This window comes from Hyperolius riggenbachi, chromosome 8 (genome assembly GCF_040937935.1).
Source record: "Hyperolius riggenbachi isolate aHypRig1 chromosome 8, aHypRig1.pri, whole genome shotgun sequence".
NCBI lineage: Eukaryota > Metazoa > Chordata > Amphibia > Anura > Hyperoliidae > Hyperolius > Hyperolius riggenbachi.
In genome coordinates this window covers 97,586,734-97,606,272 of record NC_090653.1, presented here as the reverse complement: position 1 = coordinate 97,606,272, position 19,539 = coordinate 97,586,734, and the positions used below count along the sequence as shown (strand labels likewise).

General features: G+C 43.2%; 1 protein-coding gene across 1 annotated transcript in view; it reads left to right on the top strand.

Annotated features, from left to right (window-relative positions):
* LOC137529037 (sodium- and chloride-dependent neutral and basic amino acid transporter B(0+)-like) overlaps positions 1-19,261 on the top strand; it is a 78,235-nt gene extending 58,974 nt beyond the window's left edge. The window contains exons 11-14 of the mRNA XM_068250921.1: positions 409-508; positions 2,923-3,032; positions 12,481-12,648; positions 14,555-19,261. Coding sequence (XP_068107022.1) covers positions 409-508; positions 2,923-3,032; positions 12,481-12,648; positions 14,555-14,722 — 546 coding nt within the window. The 3' untranslated portion in view covers positions 14,723-19,261. The remainder of the gene's footprint in view (positions 1-408; positions 509-2,922; positions 3,033-12,480; positions 12,649-14,554) is intronic.
* The last annotated feature ends 278 nt before the right edge of the window (positions 19,262-19,539 follow it).

Sequence of the window (19,539 nt, the reverse complement as noted above, 5' to 3'; positions counted from 1 at the left end):
CACTTTTATCCCACTTCAACTGTGTAAAGGCCTAATTAAACAATCTATACAAATTATATTTGGTCTGTTTACCCTCATACTACATAGCCATTAAATAAGCTTGTACAATCCATTTGCAAGATGCCTGACTTTCAACATTTAATGCTTAAAAGTAAGAGCTTTGCATCCTTACACACATCACAGAAACTGGCCCAACAATTAAAGCAGTGCTGTTTTAGCCTAGTGGGAAGTTAATTCTATATATAGCTTGAAATGACTGTGTATTAATATATTGCTGTATAGTGCCCCCTTGTGGTCAAAAGGAAACAAAGCAGAATTGCAGAATTTTTTGCATAGTTTACCAATACTGTAATCACATACTTGCTTTACACTATATAGTGATTCCTGCTATGTATCCTTACTTTACAGGCTGGTATCTACTGGGTGGATCTAATTGATTACTTTTGTGCTGGATGGGGAATACTTATTGCTGCAATCCTTGAGCTTGTTGGGATCTGCTGGATTTATGGTAAGAAAAAAAAATGATTGGATATTTTGCTTCACTACCAAAGGGATGTCATTATTATGTTACAGCGTTTCTAAGAACATATCTATTAGTACCATCTAGTTTCCTGTAAAGTTTGTTCACCAGAACCAATCTTTGTTGATTCTGAAATATAATCGAATACAAAATAATGAAACTATAAACACGTCATAAAGAATTTAGAAAGAGAAATATATATAATGTTACATGGCAACCTCCAACACTGATAGTACTGGAAATGTAATGATCCTTTTTTCCAGTTCCTGAGCATGTAAGAAAAATCCTGTTTGTGTGCTTGAGAAAGAAAAAGTGCTGCACCCACCAACCTATGCCATCATCTACAGAATTAATCGAGTGATTCCCAGTCATCTCTATGGATATTTAAGTTCCAGGAGATGTAGTGGCTGCAACGATCACCATTCACCAGCAAATAGTTGCCGATGCCAACTTCTACAAAGACCTATATACCGTATTTTTCAGACTATAAGGCACATCCCCCCCCCAAGGTGTGTGTGTGTGTGTGTGTGTGTGTGGGGGGGGGGGGTGGTAGAGAGTTGTTGCGCCTTATAGTGTGGCCCACAGCAATTGGGGAATCTGCAGAGAATACCTCCATCCTCCCTTCAGGTCATGCTGTCTCCCTGTCCTCCCTTCAGGTTACGCTGTCACTACGCAGTGAATGGGCCCCCCTTGATTGGTGTGAGCCGCAGTGGGGGGGATTGTGATTGGTTGAGAACTGTGCCTTTATCCCACCCACAGGGACATCGCCACCAATCACAGCATCAGTCACTCCCTAAGCCCAGCTCTAACAATATCTCTGGGCTGAGGTGTGTGACAGCACCAGCGCTGAAGAGGCTGCTTGCAGCTCTAACCTGTGTTAGACTGGGATCTGGAAAAGCTGAGGAAATACACTTGCTGGCCAAGCAGCAGTAATCAGGTGTTGCTGTTCAGGTTTCTATTGGGAGTGATAACACAGGGTTACTGCTGCTTGGCCAGCAGGTGGATTTCCTCAGTTTTTCCACCTCCCAGTCCGACACTGTCTCTAACTGTAGCTCCGGACAGAAGTGTGTGACAGCGTCAGCGCTGAAGGGGCTGCTTGCAGCTCTAACAATAGCTCCGGGTGGAAGTTTGTGACACCATCAGTCACAAAGAGGCTGCTTGCACCTGGTAATAGCTCTGAGAGGACCATCTGTTACCCTGGGAGTGATAGGACAGCAGTGGCTCTTACACTCCGAACTGAATTGAAATATCAGTGCAGATTTCAGGATGGGCAGTTAGAGGGGGTAAGAAGGTTCCTAATTGTTTGTCTGAAGAGAGCTAATCACACTACATTGATTGGTGACAATTATGCAATATTGATTGTAATTGTCTTCACTGTAGGTGACAGTAGTAGGAACTATTCTTGTTGTACTGGAAGCTCATTAATCAATTTTAAATGCTAGCCATTGGAACTGGCTTAGGTATAGGTACTACCTTAGCAGCATTAATGACTAATTTTGCAGCATCACCCTTATTCTGTTTTCATTGTTTATATTAGTAGTTGCCTTGCGCTTTATATTGTCATGCTAATATTTTTCTATGAATTTACATCATATTTAATTGATGCGGCTTATTTGATCAGTGTACCTAGCTACTGTAGCTTAAATAGAGACATTTTGTGGGGAAAAGGTCCATAAGACAACCCTGCTTCTTAGACGCACCAGGTTTAGTATTTTTTCCCCTGGTTTTTGCTTTCTAAACCTAGCTGTGTCTTGTAGTCTAAAAAATATAGTACCGTATATACTCACATATAAGCTGACCCGCGAGGTACCCACTTTTCCCTTACAAACCAGGAAAAAGTGATTGACTCACATATAAGCCCTTTCCCAAGTATAGCCCACTCCACAGTAGCCATATGCGCCCCCAGTACAAGTCAGCCCCCCTCCTCATAGCCAGATGTGCCACAAGGTTGATAGTTGTGTCTCAAGACACCACTAGATGGGGTCATAGTAATGAGACAGCAATTGCCACACAGGAAGAATACCTGATAATTGCACCGCTGACACACTGCTTGCACACTCTGCTCCACAAGCCAGATGACACAGGTAGTCTTGAGCAGCCACTCTGCACACCATGTTGCAGGGGATGGGGGGCACGGACACAGCAGGGAGCCAGCTGGCAAGAGCAGGATCACTAGTACACGATCCTTATGCTTTTCTGCCAGTAACAAAACCTGCTCCACCATCCGTTCTGCTCAACTGACTCGCATTTAAGTCGAGGGTGTAACTTTTCAACACATTTTCTGTGTTGAAAAATTAGGCTTATATGCAAGTATATACAGTAATTGTATTTGAAAATAACAGACACAAAGAAACACACAAGTCTTTATTAATATAAGTCAACGTTGTAATCTTCATTTCAAGGTGGAAATCGTTTCATTGAAGATGTTGAAATGATGATTGGGAAGAAGAGTTGGCCATTTTGGCTGTGGTGGAGAACCTGCTGGTTTTGTGTAACTCCTCTCCTGCTAACAGTGAGTTCCGTTATTAATAATGTCACACTGCAGAAATTATCAAGCAAAAAGAATGATTGTCTTCTGTGTCTTTATGATTGCCACGCCTGCTTTTATGTACCGTTGATGGCAACAGCATTGTACTCCTTTAAAACTGATTAATCATCATACGTGTCATGCATATTTGCTTGACAGGTACACGAGGTGACGTGTGACATGTACAGTGCCAAACACACAAATAACTGCTGTGTTCCTTTTATTCTTTTTCTACCGGAAAGAGTTAAACATCAGGTATGCAAGTGACAGTTTCTCTCAAATCGGCACCAAGTCAGACTGTAGTATAGATAAAGTATTACAGCCATAAAACTTTTTTCCTGGAAGATAATAGCTTCGGAGAGTAGGGGATAGATAAAAAGGGTCAATAGTTCATATATTTCAACTTACTACTCTCTCAGGCTGTGAGAAAGATTGTATCATTCATTTGCAATTTGGCAGTACCATTTTTTTAACTGACACAAATAAAATTGAGATTCTTAAAAAGTCCTTTTTAAAGCGGTATTGTCACCATAAACATCAAATTTCAACAGCAACTGGTCTGGGTGTATTAAGTGATAAAGATGCTAATCCTGCATTCAAAACTACTTTTTCTGCTGTTATGGTTTGTAGTTATCACACACTTTAGGAGCACTGTCCCTAGTGCCAAACCGTGCCAAAGAGTTGAATGCTGGGAGTTCTTTTTATGTATAATATATTCCTCCTCTTCCATGTATTTCCCTGCCTAGCTGCTTATCAGAAACACCCTCTGATTACTTGTGTTTACAAGCAAGGCCGAGGTGACTCAGTGATTAAATGTGTGTAACGATTGGTGTCAGCGAGAACAGATTTCTCTAATTATTGGTGATCTGCATTATCACCAATAATACAGATGCTATACCTGATTATGTGTGATCTGCAAAATCACCAATAATACTAGTATAGCCAGAACCAGGACAACCAATGTAATGATAGGTGCTTGGTGCAACAGTAATGATAGAGATATTTGTTCCTCCAGAGGAGCTGGGAGAGGGGAATATCTCTATATAACAGACGAGAACCAACTCCAGCAAGCTGGAGATGTAGACAGTATTGAAATAGATCTCCCGAGGAGCGGGTAGAAATATATGGAACAAGTGTACTGATCACCCGAGGAGTGGGTGATTCAGACTGTACTGAAGTTACTGATCACCTGAGGAGCAGGTGATTCAGGCTGTACTGCAGCTAGTATTCACCTGAGGAGTAGGTGATACTAGCAGAGGATCCCTCACCAGTGATTAACTCACTGGCGAGGACAGGAAGATCAGACAAGCAGGTTTGGCAACAGGCAGACAGAGACGGTACAGAGACAGGAAGCTAAATCAGAGTAGTATTTCAGGCAGTCGGCAACTATATCAGATAGGCAAAGGTACGGAATCAGTGAGCAGAAGAATAGTCAAGCTAGCAGAAGGTCATAACAAATACAATTCAATTAGTACTTGTGCTATCAACAGAATCTGGCTAAGTGTGGATCCCCAGCTCCAGCTGGTTCTAGCACACTTTGGGATCTGACTAGGTCTGAGTGCTAACACGTAGCATTTGCAACAGCAGACGCGGAGCAACTGACAGGCAGGTCTTATATATACTAAATGCGCTCCATAGCGCCGCCCCAGTCACTCAGCCAATCCTGAGCATAGCTGGAGTCAGCTGACCGGGTGATCAGCTGACTCCCCTTCTAGATGCATAAAGGTCCTTTCGCTCGGTGTGCGCGCGTGTAGCCCTTAGTCTATGAGCGATAGGACCAGGCAAAGCACCAGCATGTAACTGTGCGGCGGAAACCGCCAGCTGCGACGCGGAGATGGCCGCCATGCCGCTTGCTGTTGCGGCAGTATCTCCGCTATCCATTACAATGTGTAAATAAAAAGACAGTGCAGTTGTTGGTATACACCTCAGTGGGAGTGTCTGAAGACTCTGGGAGGAGGGCAGCTAATGAATACACAATGATCAAGAGAAGGGAGGGGGTAAAACAAGAGTCAGGGAGGATATGATGTCAGCATTAGCTTGGCAAGATGGCCACTGCCTAGAATAGGATTTTCTGCTTTTCCTTTATAAAATTCTCAGGAATCATTATGTGGGTAGCACAATACATCTGTTCAGGGCCGAGGCATAGGCTGGAGAGGCTCCAGCCTCACGGCGCAGTGTAGGAGGGGGCGCACAAATCATTCAGCTTTCATTCCTAATTGTGTATGAAGCAGAAAGAAATAAGAAAAGGGGATACATAGCAGTGACTGCAAGCCAGATAACTAGATATTAAGGTGTTGGGAAGGTTGTGGGCCCTGTGGCCCTCTCAGTCTAATAGCAATCAGTGTGTGACAGCTGGGGTGGGAGGGATGGAGGGGCGCACTTTGGTGTCTCAGCCTTGGGTGCTGGAGGACCTTGTCCCTGATCTGCATCTGTTATGTAAGTAGAAGTAGTATTTATCTACTTATATATGTGTTTTTTATTTCTAGGTTAGCATGGGTGTCGCTTGTTCTTTAAGGTGGCCACTAACAATCCAATTTCTAGCGAAAAATCGTTCGAGCGATCAGAAATTCTGATCGGAAGTGAAATCATTCACTACACCATCAACGAACCAATCTTTGCCTCCTATCTATCACAACCAACAACAAAATCCAAATTTTGGTTCAACGAAAATCCCGTCGTGCGACTGATTTTATAATTGATTGTGTCCATCAACTGAGATTATGTACATTCAATTCAATCAGAATTTCTGATCACTCAAACGATTTTTCGCTAGAAATTGGACCATTAGTGGCCACCTTTAGGAGTATGAGGATAGATACAATTTATTTTCACCACTTTATATTCACCTCAAGTTTCCTTTAAAGAGAATGGATGTTTGTTTGTTTGTTTGTTTGTTTTGTTTGTTTTACTTTTTTTATAAGGACAAATTATCTTTGAAAATATGATTTTATTAGAAGCTCAATTTACTGGTTTGACAAACCATCTTTTTGAATACAAGAAAAAAATCCTCACTTTGCTGCTGTGCAGTGCAGATAAGTTACCTCCACAGAGAACAATGGAGTCTGTTTATTAATCGTCAGGTCTGCACTCTGCAGACTTTGCTGTTGTAATGTTAGTGGCTTCTTTACCATAAGAAAACATTATCAAGTGGTTCTCCATTTGGAATATGAAAAAAATGGAAAAATTAATTTAGAATGCTTGAAATGTTTCTTATTAAAGATATTTTTAACATTTGCATTTAAATACTAGACACAATCAACAAATAATATAAAACCGATATAAAAACAAACAAACAAACCTTATACATTCCTTTGAAGAGAATGTGTATGGGATCAGAGCCAGATTAACACAAACACAGAACATTTATATCGCGCTTTTCTCCTGGCGGACTCAAAGCGCCAGAGCTGCAGCCACAAAGACGCGCTCTATATGCAGTAGTAGTGTTAGGCAGTCTTGCCCAAGGTCTCCTACTGAATAGATGCTGGTTTACTGAACAGGCAGAGTTGAGATTTGAACCCTGGTCTCCCGTGTCAGAGACAGAGCCCTTAACCATTACACCTTCCAGCCACTACCTAAAGACCATGCAGGGCCCCAAGCAGAGCAATACATATAGCCCCCGTCCCCGCCACACTGTTGAAAGGATGTCTCCCCAGCATACAGCATCTCACAGAAGTGAGTGCACTGCTCACTTTTTTGTAAATATTGTATTTAATCTTTTCATGGAACAGACAGCACTGACAGTGGCGTCCCTACCATAGTGCGCAGGGGGGTGGGGCGCACCGGGTGTCAGACACCCAGGGGGGTGTCACCACGACCCCCCACAGCAGCACAGCAGGAGGGAGAAGCAGGGCTAGAAGGAGAGGCAGTGGGGGCAGCGGTGGGGAGGGGGGAAATATCCCCCCCTCCCTCACCTGGGACCCCTCCTTCTGCCTCTCTCCCCCTCCAGAATAGCGGCGACAAGTGCGGAGCGGCCGGAGGCGTATGAACAATTACTCACCTGATTTCCGCGTTCCAAGCGTGGAGCGCAGCGTCATGACGTCACAGGTCTCCGTCTTCAATGCCGCCCACTGTGCTTCCTGATTAGCGGAAGCACAGTGGGCGGCATTGGAGGCGGAGACCTGTAACGTCATGACGCTGGGAACGCGGAGATTAGGTGAGTAATTGTCTATACGCCTCCGGCCGCCCCGCACTTGTCGCAGCTATTCTGGAGGGGGAGAGAGAGGCAGAAGGAGGGGTCCCAGGTGAGGGAGGGGGGGGGATATTTCCCCCCTCCCCACCGCTGCCCCCACTGCCCCTTCTAGCGCTGCTCCCCCCCTCCTGGGCATCTTTACTGGGGGGAACTGTACTAGCTATACTGGGGGCAGCTATACTGGGGGCAACTAAACTAGCTATACTGGGGGCAACTACCAGCTATACTGGGGGCAACTATACTGGGGGCAGCTATACTGAGGGCAACTAAACTAGCTATACTGGGGGCAACTATACCAGCTATACTGAGGGCAACTATACTGGGGGCCACTAAACTAGCTATACTGGGGGCAACTATACCAGCTATAGTGGGGGCAACTATACTAGCTATACTGGGGGCAGCTAAACTAGCTATACTGGGGGGCAACTAAACTAGCTATACTGGGGGGCAACTATACTAGCTATACTGGGGGCAACTATACTAGCTATACTGGGGGCAACTATACTAGCTATACTGGGGGCAACTATACTAGCTATACTGGGGGCAACTATATTAGCTATACTGGGGGCAACTATACTGGGGGCAACTAAACTAGCTATACTGGGGGCAGCTATACTGGGGGCAGGTATACTAGCTATACTGGGGGCAGCTATACTGGGGGCAACTATACTGGGGGCAACTAAACTAGCTATACTGGGGGCAACTAAACTAGCTATACTGAGGGCAACTAAACTAGCTATACTGGGGCAACTAAACCAGCTATACTGGGGGCAACTATACTGGGGGCAACTAAACTAGCTATACTGGAGGCAACTATACTAACTTCATTGGGGGCAACTAGTTTCACTGGGGGCAACTATACTAGCTTCACTGGGGGCAGCTATACTGGGGGAAACAACTAGCTATACTGGGGCAACTATACTAGCTAATACTTTAAATTACAGTTAGCTCCGCCCTCATCCGGTCATGACCACGCCCATTTTTGCCGCGAAGCATGCCGCAGGTTGTGGCCACTCCCATTTTTTTTTTTGGGGGGGTGTCTTTTAATACCCAGCACCGGGTGCCAAATGCCCTAGGTACGCCACTGAGCACTGAAGATATGACGCTGTGATACTATGTAAAGCAGTCAGTGTACAGCTTTTCTAACAGTGTAAGTTATTTGCTGTGCAATAACATCAACACACAGCCATTAAAGGACAACTGTAGCAAGAGGTATGTGGAGGCTACCACATTTACTTTTAAAGTGAACCTAAAGTCAACAAAAAAAAATGAGATTAACTCACCTGGGGCTTCCCTCAGCCCCCTGCAGACGATCGGTGCCCTCGCAGCCCCGCTCAGATGCTTCTGCACCCGGCGGCGAACACTTCCGGTTTGGCCGTCACCGGCCGACAGGCATGGGAACGCGAGTGATTGTTCGCGTTCCCAGCCTGTATATCGCCCCCTATGCTGCTATTGCGGCCTCCCGCCAGGGGGCAGCAATGCCGGGTTTCTTTTTTTTTGTTTTTTTTTCATGTAGCGAGACAAGGTCTCGCTACATGATAGCCGCTGCTCAGCAGCATCCCCCAGCCCCACCGATCGCCGGAGGCGATTGGAGATCAGGAGATGCCGCTCAAAGAACGGGATCTCCTGGAGGGCTTCCCCCATCACCATGGCGACGGGCGGGATGACGTCATCAACGTCGTGACGTCAAAGGGGACTCCGATCCACCCCACAGCGCTGCCTGGCACTGATTGGCCAGGCAGCGCACGGGGTCTGGGGGGGTGGCTGCAGCGCGACGGATAGCGATGGATCGGCGGGTAGCGGCGGCTATCGGATTGCACACGCAGCTAGCAAAGTGCTAGCTGCGTGTACCAAAAAAAATTTATGCAAATCGGCCCAGCGGGGCCTGAGCGGTGCCTTCCGGCGGCATAGCCCGTGCTCAGCACGGGCTTACCGCCAAGGAGGTTAATGTCTAAACCACTGGCAACAAAAGTGAGTACAGCGAGGCAGATTTAATATTTACTTCATGATTGTTTACACCGAAAATGTGATGGCCCCTTGTACTTCTTTATTGTTGCCTACGCCTGCCACGTGGCAAATGTGACTGTAATGTCTTGTACACACCATGCAATTTCCCATTAGACAGATGAGTTGAATCAATTATTTCTGAAAAGTCTGAATGGATTTCCAATCATTTTTCTTATTTTCCAAACCCTATACAAAATTGATCAGAAAAACGATCGTAAATCAGAATCGGATCACGATCGGATCTGTCACAAATTATCCATTTGACCTATCTGACGAGAAATCGCATGGTGTGTACCAGGCTATTCAGGTTGTGAGGATCTCGTACAGCAAGATTGGCGTTTATTTACTGCAAGACCAAATTTGGCAGTTTTGCTCCCTCATTCTCACTAGTCATACAAAGGTCAATAATGCCCCAATATGTCTAGCCTATTGATCATTATTCCATTAAATTGGTTAGTGATCAACCTCTATCACAGCAAGCTTAGTTCTGATAGGCTTCAGCAGAACTCCATCAAGCTTCAATCAAACTGCAAGTGCTCAATGCAGAGGAAAGTTATGGACCATCGATCCCCCACCGCTCTTGTCCTGCCCCCATATCACAGAGATTGATAAATAGCACAATATCACTTAAAAGTTAATCAATTGGATATGTATGAGCAGTAGATTACTGGAAGATTCAATCAGTGTTCAAAATCGATGTGTGCATAGCCAGCTTTAAATATTTTTTGGCCAACTAGGGTGATAAAATTAACGTCAAGTTCAGCAATGACGGGAACCAACTGTGAACATCACAATCAGAACTCTTATCTTTGTAGTAGAGCATTGCTGCAGAGATCTAAAGACTGAAAGAGTTGAACAGAGACAATAAACAGAACAGAGACAGACAATAAATCTTTATGTGCCAGACAATAAATCTTTATGTGCCTCTTATGTGGGAGATAAAATTAAGGCGAATAAGTTCAGCAAACACTGGAACTAAATGTAAACATTACAAACATAAGTCATAGGCTTTTGAGCAAATGATGCTACTATGAAACAAAGTTTAACTACAGAGGTTTTTGCCACATCAAATTTCTCTAGCTAAGCTAGCAAGCGGCTCCTGTATGAAGAGATCATATTCCAGCACCCAGCCCGTGTCTGACAGCTCTGAGCTAAGGGGAGGGGGTAACTCTGTGTGTGCCTGCTTGTTACTAAAGAACTACATGAACAGAGGCAATAAATGTTTATGGGGCCCTTTTGACCTCCTGAGGGCCCATAAGCAATTGATTGCCTGGTTGAAGATCCTGCTCTGGTTGAAGATCCCTGCCTGGTTGAAGATCCTGCTCTGTATGGGATTTTATTTTCCATATCTCTAGTAGCTTTAGTACTCAAAAGTTTAGTTTTATTGTGAGCTTCAAAAATATATAAAATTACAAACTGTAAAATATTTAGCAATTTAGGTGAACCCGAGGTGAGAGTTGTAATGAGGCTGCCATATTTGTGCCCTTTTAACCACTTAAGGACCACGGGCTTACCCCCCCCCCCCCCCACCACCACCACCACCACCACCCCCACCCGTGACCAGGCCATTTTTTACTAATCCGGCCACTGCAGCTGTAAGACCTCGCTGCAGGGCCAAACAAATCAGCACACAAGTTATTCCTCCCTCCTTTTCTGCCCACCAACAGAGATTTCTGTTGGTGGGCTGTGATAGCTCCCCCAATGATTATTATTTTGTTTTTTACAAATTTATGTTTGTTTTTTTCTTATTAACCAACCCAGCCAATCAGTGCGATCGACTGTCATAGGCTTCAAGCGGAGATGTGCGTGCATCAGCACACAATCTCCTGCAAAACCCTGCCCCAGGACTTGACGCCAATTGGCGTTAGGCGGTCCTGGCGCTGCTACCGCTACCACGCCTGTCGGTGTGACGCGATCGTAGACAGGTTAAGCAATACCACTTGCCTGGATTTCCTGTTGATCCTCTGCCTCTGATGCTTTTAGCCATAGACCCTGAACAAGCATGCAGCGGATCGAGTGTTTCTGACAATATTGTCAGAACTGACAAGATTAGCTACATGCTTGTTTCTGGTGTACTTCAGAAAATACTGCAGCCAAATAAAATAATTTTATCGGATATATCTTAATACATTGCCCATATATAAACTGCATTGCATGATCAAAATTACATACAATCAAAATTCAGTAACAAGAACTCTTTTTTTAATTGTGCTGCACTCCAGTTTTTTTTTTTTTAAATGTGTTATGGCCTAGCCTTCAGCACTGTTTAGGTTTCTGGCTGTATACAATATGTCCAACATTTGCCATTTCATCTTACAAATTTTCTTTTGTTGTGTATCTTTTTTACATTATTTTTTTTTTAAAGCGAACCCGAGGTGGGGTTCTGAGAACATAATCCCCATACAGAGACTGGGTCTGCCTATAGAGTCCAGCCTCTGTTGCTAGTCAGATTCCCCCTAAGCCCCCCCTGCGCTCTGCGAGACCCCATTAATCACAGCCACACTGTCGACACGCAGCGTGTCACAGCAGGCTGTGTTTACCTCTCTAATGCCAGTCTCGCCGCTCCCCCGCCTCCTGCATCGCTCCAGTCCCCGCCCACGTCCCTTCCCTCGCTGCTGATTGGAGGGAAGGGATGCGGGCGGGGACCAGAGCGATGCAGGAGGCGGGGGAGAGCGGAGACTGACATTAGAGAGGTAAACATAGCCCGCACAGCGCGGCTGTGATTATTGGGGTCTCGCAGAACGCAGGGGGGAGGGGTTTAGTGGGAATCTGACTAGCAACAGAGGCTGGGCTCTATAGGCAGACCCAGCCTCTGTATGGGGATTTCGTTGTTAGAACCCCGCCTTGGGTTCTCTTTAATGCTCAAAGACAGTAAGCAGTTTCCCAAAACTTCATGTACGGCAGCATAACAGTGACATCTACTGCTTTCTTAAACTGGTACAAGTTGACTAAGAAACAGGTAGCTTTGGAATATCAGTTTTATGTCAATTGGTGTGAAATATTGAGAACTTGAAGCTGCTTTTTGAATTTTAAATGGCAATCTTTTCATTGTCCTGTGCAAAAAACAAAAAACAAAACAAAAACAGTTTTTTTCAGATGAGTGTTATAGTAGACACAGCAAACGTTTAAAGTATTTTGTCTTGTTAGTTGACTTAGTGACTTATTTTAAGCTCTGTATTAGAGCAACACTACTGGTCAAGAAATTATCCTTACCTCTGTTTCCTATTCTCTCTATAGGCTATATTAATCTGGTCTCTGGTTACCTTTGACACGCCAAAGCATGGCAATGTTGAATACCCTGTTTGGGGAGTTGTTTTGGGCTGGTGTATGATCATATTTTGCATCATCTGGATACCCATATTAGCTGTTATAAAAATATGTAAGGGTAGCGGATCTTTTTTGCAGGTGAGTAATGTTTTGTATTCTTCTTCTTGCTTTAATTTCTTATAATCTCAATATGAGTTTTCTGAATCTAAGGACTTATTTTTTTACCCTTAGACTCCCAGCTATTTTTTTTTTTTTTAAAGCTACATGCCAGTCGCAACTACAGTATGTTTGTATTTTGTTAAATGTCTTGCCCAAATCTACATGTACGAAAGTCCACATTAGTCAGTAGGGATGTCATTGAGCTGCAAAGAAATTTGAGATGATTGAGAATTATACAAATGTTATGATACAGAATAACGCAAATTATTATTAAAATCTATTGTAAAGTGTACTCATCAAATCTTGCAGTGAAAGCATTTGATTGGGAGAATGTCCAAGCTGGATAGATTTGCAGTAACATTTGCAAAGTTCTGCATCATATTAGTACTTTACTTGAACTATGCAAATAAAGCTAAGTTGACACTGAGCCAAAACTTTGTACTAAATGCCGTTTAGACGTCCGTGGTAAAGGAATGTGAAGAAACAAAACCGCCTATAGATTTCCTCTGTAGGCCGAAGTGGTTATGTTCTAAAATGCCTTTAGACATCCATTGTTGTAAAGTAGAATGAACTTCCGGAAGATCCGGAGGAGCGATCAGTTGTGCTGTGTATAGTTGGTGCAGCTCTTAATTTCTCTGCAGGACAGCTAAGATATATGGAGACAAAGTAGGAGAAAGCACACTCAGTGTGTGAATTATGAAAAGTGGCCAGCCGACCGTAGAATGACCTCTCCTCAGTGTAGTGCTGGTTGCCCGTATGGGTGTACCAGCTCGCAGGCTTTGTCCCTTTGAGCCAGGGACCAGGCTAGTGGCAGTTGTGATGCCTTCATTCCTCTCCTCTCACAGCTGTGGATAGCACCACTCCCCTTGCAATCACCAGCGTTCTGCACTATGCAGGTGCTCAGTGGCCATGGCGGGCGCCAATTGTATGAGTATCTTCCCTTTGTCTGAAGAAGGGGCGACTTTATCCCTTTCGAAACGCGCTACAATAAACAGATGTTTACATGGCTTCCCCGTGTATTGTTGTTTGCACAGACTTACACTGCACCTCGCCCCTGCCAACTCCATTATACACCACCAGCTAACAAGCAGAGTGCAGGAACCGCTTGTGCTGGAAGGTGGAAGACAGCTTGCACATTGATCCCTCCACAAAAGGGAATATACTCATACAATTGGCGCCAGTCATGGCCACTGAGCACCTGCATAGTGCAGAACGCTGGTGATTTTTGCAAGGTGAGTGGTGCTATCCACAGCTGCGAGAGGAGAGGAAAGAAGGAATCCCAACTGCCACTAGCCTGGTCCCTGGCTTAAAAAGACAAAGCCTTTTAGCTGGTACACCCATACGGTCTAACAAGCACTACACTGAGGTGAGATCATTCTACGGTCGGCTGGCCACTTTTCATAATACACACACTGAGTGCGCTTTCTCCTACTTTGTCTCTATATATTTAGACATCCATGGCGCCTATAGATGTCCCTGGCAGTCTAAGGGTCAGTAAGTTTCCTACCTTATTCCTCCTTTCTTCCTCCATTCTCTCTTTCACTCTCAGTGATGAGCAAAAATGCCAATATTCTTTTTGCATGAATTTTCGAGAAAATAATGTTAAATTTGATTTTCAAGCAAGAATGCAATCAAAAATAAGTTTTGTTAGATTTGTGAATTTTTGCTGAAAAATATTGTTTTTTTTTTTTTTGAGTTTTACCAAAAAAACCCGTGAGAACATGAAAATACAAGCTATATTTCTTGAAATCGAAAATAGCATTTTCGATGTGAAAATCAGCAAGCAACACTGTTCACTATACTGTTCATATAATATTCTACACATAATAATAACTGAGTCATACCATAATTGCAATCCTAATAAATGGTTGTTCTTGTCTATCAGCGTTTCCGGAAGATATGCTCTCCAACTGAAGACTGGGGTCCTGCACTGGAGCAACATCGCACTGGGAGATACAAAGACACAGTTGCTGCTAAGAAAGTTACTAATGGCATGGAAATCCCTACAATTGAAGGGGGTTTGTCTGGATACGACAACAAAGCTTTTTCCTAATGGTAACGGACTGGAGTTCCTGAAGTGCTGTATAATGGACCAATTAGAGATGTTGTTTTTATGTTAACCTCTGTTCAAATAATTTGCACATTAAGGAAAAAGATTTCTGTATGTCACTGTCTACAACATCCTGCAAACTTGAATATGTTTAAAACATGTTGATAATTTATGCCACAAAAGGCAAATCGAGGCATATTTAGTAAAGCAGGTCAGTACTGATTTGCAACTTGCAGCAGCTCAAACTAACCAATCAGAATTTAGTTTACTAAGGGAAACTTTAAAGGATACCAGCAACCATGGAGGGGGGGGGGTCATACTCACCTTAGAAGAGGAAAGGCTCTTAATCCCTTATAGCCTTCCTGGTCCTTTGTGTATCCCCTTGTTCCACTGCCAAGACCCCCCCCCCCCCTCCCGCATTCAAATGTCCAGCCAGCAGCGTCTTTGGGTCTACTCGGAAGGCTACAGATGTACTCGGGTCTCCAAGTACTTCCAAAGAAGAGTGGCTCCGTTCTGGGTATGCGTTAGTTCACACATGTTGCATGTGCGCAGTGGCGTAGCTAAGGAGCTGTGGGCCCCGATGCAAGTTTTACAATGGGTCCCCCCAAGCACCTATACATAACAATTGATATGGAGCATCAAAACCTACCAATGGCAACTTCAGTGTCAGAGGTGCAAGAAGGGGATGGGGTACAGCTTGTTAGTGATTACCACTATTCAAAGTATCTATAGAAGTGATTATTATGAGCACAGGACCAATAGAGAGCTAATACTGCAGCTGAGGGAGGGACCTTCAGGGCCCCTCTGGCCCAAGGCCTCTGATGCGGTTGCAACCTCTGCAACCCCTATTGCTACACCCCTGCATGTGTGCAGTATAGGGCCTCTCTTCTTTGGAAGTACTTGGAGACCCGAGTACAGTACTTCTGTAGCCTTCTGTGGAGGCCCAAAGGCTTCCTTAACATTAAAGTCAGATTCTGAAATCGGGGGCCAGCAGTGGAATGAGGGAACATACAAAGGACTGGGAAGGCTCCAAGGAATTCAGAGCCTTCCCTCTTTTTAGGTGATTATGTAACCCCCCCCCCCCTTCCTCCTCCTGGTTGGTTAGAGGTATCCTTTAAGAGTGAACCCATCTTGCACATCTTTTTTGCTTTTCTAGTCCCTGTTGAATAAAGCTACTGATAAACTTACATGGTGTGTCACCCAATCTGGTCATGAGTGGTTGGGTCAGGTGACAGTTAAAAGTAGGTGGATGACCTCACCTACTGTAGACCTCCCATGCCTAACCCTACCCTGAGGAAAATGTAATTTGCCAGGTTATGATTTCCTCCTTGCAATGACACATGTAGTCAGCAGTGTAAACAGTCCAGGCTGTGTCTGACAGAAAAGTTTTCGCTCCTGAGTTTTATAACAGTAGAGTAAGTCGTTTTGGAGTGGCACAACTTACCATTTGTTTGAGTGCATAACGTAGGTGCAAAGCAACATACTGTAGATAGTAAGTCCAAGGATCGGTTAGCACACCATTCTTCATTGCATGTGTCAAAACACTGTGAATGACAATTGTTTCAGGGTTCCCGAAGCAATTGTCATTCATAGCATTTTGACACATGCATTGAAGAATAAAGAAACACTTTAGCTTAGGAAAGCCTGGTGTGCTAACTGGTCCTTGGACTTTTTGAGTTTTCTGAAGATTTTTTTTAATGTTTACACAGCTAGTCGGCAGATTACTAAAAATATTTTAGCATCTATCAAGTGAAAAGTGCAAAAAAGAAAAATAACAAACTTAATGAGGAACCGTAATGATATGGTAGAACATAATACATTATTCAGGATACCCAGTATTACTTTAATTATTCTGGTTTCAGTGTCACAAACACATCTTCTATTTACATATTGTTTTACATAAGTATGCAACTCCACCCTTCCAGTGACATTTATCCCAGTCTATGATGTCACACAGCCTCCTGCCCCAGAGCACTCTGGAAGATCATTTGCTGTTCCTGCTCACTGCACAGTGGGACAAAAGAAACAGACCACTGTGATTTACCTTGCCAGCAGTAAAGATGCTGGCATCTCTGACACATTTAAGAATGTAAATCAGGGTGAGATACGTTTTTTTAGAATGGGTAAACACTGACAAAATAATTAAGTATTGTAAAAATAAGCAATTTTATTCATTATATGTAACCAGGAAAGTTTTTATTTATTTATATTTGGGAATAACCAATTTTGAGTAAATGTTTGCCTGTTGGCAGCTTAAAGAGGAACTCCAGTGAAAATAATGTAATACATTTTTTTTTACAATAATTATGTATAAATCATTTGGTCAGTGTTGCCCATCGTAAAATCTTTAAAATCCCTGATTTACATTCTGACATTTATTACATGGTGACATTTTTACTGTTGGCAGGTGATGTAGCTGCTGCATGCTTTTTTGGCAGTTGAAAACAGCTGTAAACAGCAATTTTCCACAATGCAACAAGGTTCACAGAACGGAAACTGCCAAGAGTACCACGGTCCTCAGTTTCTTGTGGGAGGGGTTTCACCACAATATCAGTTATACAGTGACCCCTGATGGTCTGTTTGTGAAAAGGAATAGATTTCTCATGTAAAAGGGGATATCAGCTACTGATTGGGATAAAGTTCAATTCTTGGTCGGAGTTTCTCTTTAATGTAATAAGGTGTGAAAACTCAAGATAACTGAATTATGGCCTAAGGGCCCGAGCCCACTAACGCAGTTGTGTCAGCTTCTGTCTGCTTTTCAGAATCTGTAACATTGATGTGTAACTGAAAAGTGGACAAAACTGCGTCAGTGAGCTCAGGCCCTAAGTAAGATAACATATTAATAGCTGGGACTTTCATCAATAACTATAGCATCAGTTTTGAGTGGACTGAAGATCATTTATAGTAATCAGTACAGTATAATAGAACAGTACAATTATATAGCATGACAGTCTTACCCATACATAAAACGTTATTGTAAGTGAAATTTTGTAAGGGATATCAACATTATTATAAACTAGTAGACCCAAGCCCACTTAAAAACAGGCTCTAGGTCTCTTTTTTTTTACCGCCGCTGCCAGTCACTGCGCATGCACCCGCCGTGCGCATGCAACAGCCCACCCACCTCGCTCCCTGGTCCTGTCCAGCTGTTCGTTACTGCACACATGGGCAGTAACAAAATAACAGGGACACAGGGACAGCTGCTGGATGCAGCGACAGTAGGGGATTATTATAGAGGATTACTATTTGAGGCCAAATATGTGCAAGTTCTGAAGGGCCATATTCAGAGGAGTCCAGTTAAGTTGCTGCATGCAGCGAGAGCATGGCAATTTTACTGCTACTTATGCTGTCAACACAGCGGGCGTTGCACAACTAGAGCGACTTGCATTACCTAGGTAATTCAAGTAACGCACACTATCTCCTATGGTTACTTTATTAGGCTTTTTAAGAACATGGCCCAATGTTTAAGATGTACAGTCTGCAAGCATGTAATGGCACATGTATGCTTTTGTCCAATCACAGCCACGTGTATGCCTCTGGTACTGTAAAGCACAATAGGGACATGTGTATGCTGCTGACAATCTGCAGCTTTGCTGATTCCCACTGCCTCTATGGGTACTGTAGTTTTGTTATTGCTCAGGCAAAACTGGTGCCATTTTTTGTATATGCTATAATGGAAAATGCTTTTAGCTTTACATTTTTTTTTCTATGATATGTATTTTGGTTTTTTTTTTGTTCGTTGTTGTTTTCGGTTTTTGTATGTACTGAATATTTGATAGTTTTGGACTGTATAACATTGTATAACATTTGGCACTTTGTTTACGTGCAAAAAAATTTAAAGAGATATCCACTAAAGATAATTAAAGGTGAACACCAGGCAAACAACAAAGTGCAGAGTTCAAATACTGTATATGTAAAATGTCCTCCTGTCAAACATTTTGCAATTTGATCTAACCAGTTCTGTGACAAAATACATAGAACAGCCAAGAAAAGTGCCTAGCATTGTCTGTACCCGCCTACCCCTCTGCAGTATGGGCAAAGCATAAGCAAAGCCCCTCCTTAGCTTGCTGTTTAAACATGCGCAGAAAGTCCTCGGTAACATGCAATGTTCTGTGCACTCCCTGCATACGTTTGAATATTATTGGGAATGAGCTCCGGACAAAAAAAAGGGGGAGCTTTAATTGGTGTAATGATCCACACTTGAGTACACCACTATGCTCAGAGTAGTACCAGGTTTCTGTATAGGAGGATCGATTTAGATACAGTGATGCCACAAACCAGTGATTTGTTTCCAAAATTTACGTTTCACTCTTTATTATATTCAAAAATAACTTTTTTGCTTTGTAAAGGCCTGACGAAGGGTTAATTACCCGAAACGGACTAGTGTTGTTGCCTGATTCAAAAATATCTGAAATACTTTATTTCATCAAACAAAGCATACAGTGTCTACGATCTGCTCAATTCATTGATCATCTATGTGTATAATATGAAGTATTTTTATTGTCTACAAAAAACTTTTCTACCTTTTTTTTGAAGTAAAAAGTTATTTTTGAATATAATAAAGAGTGAAACGTAAATTTTGGAAACAAATCATTGGTTTGTGGCTTCACTGTATCTAAATCGATCCTCCTATACAGAAACCCACTCCCTGCATATTGCAGTTTTACTGACATTTAGTGAATCAACCTCATAGTGAGATATTTGAGTCTATACAGCCCCATCCTACTTAGAACTAGATAATGGGCTTGATTCACTAACACAAATAGCGTGAGTTACCTGCTGTTACTCGTGCTATTTAACACTGCGTGCATTAATGCACG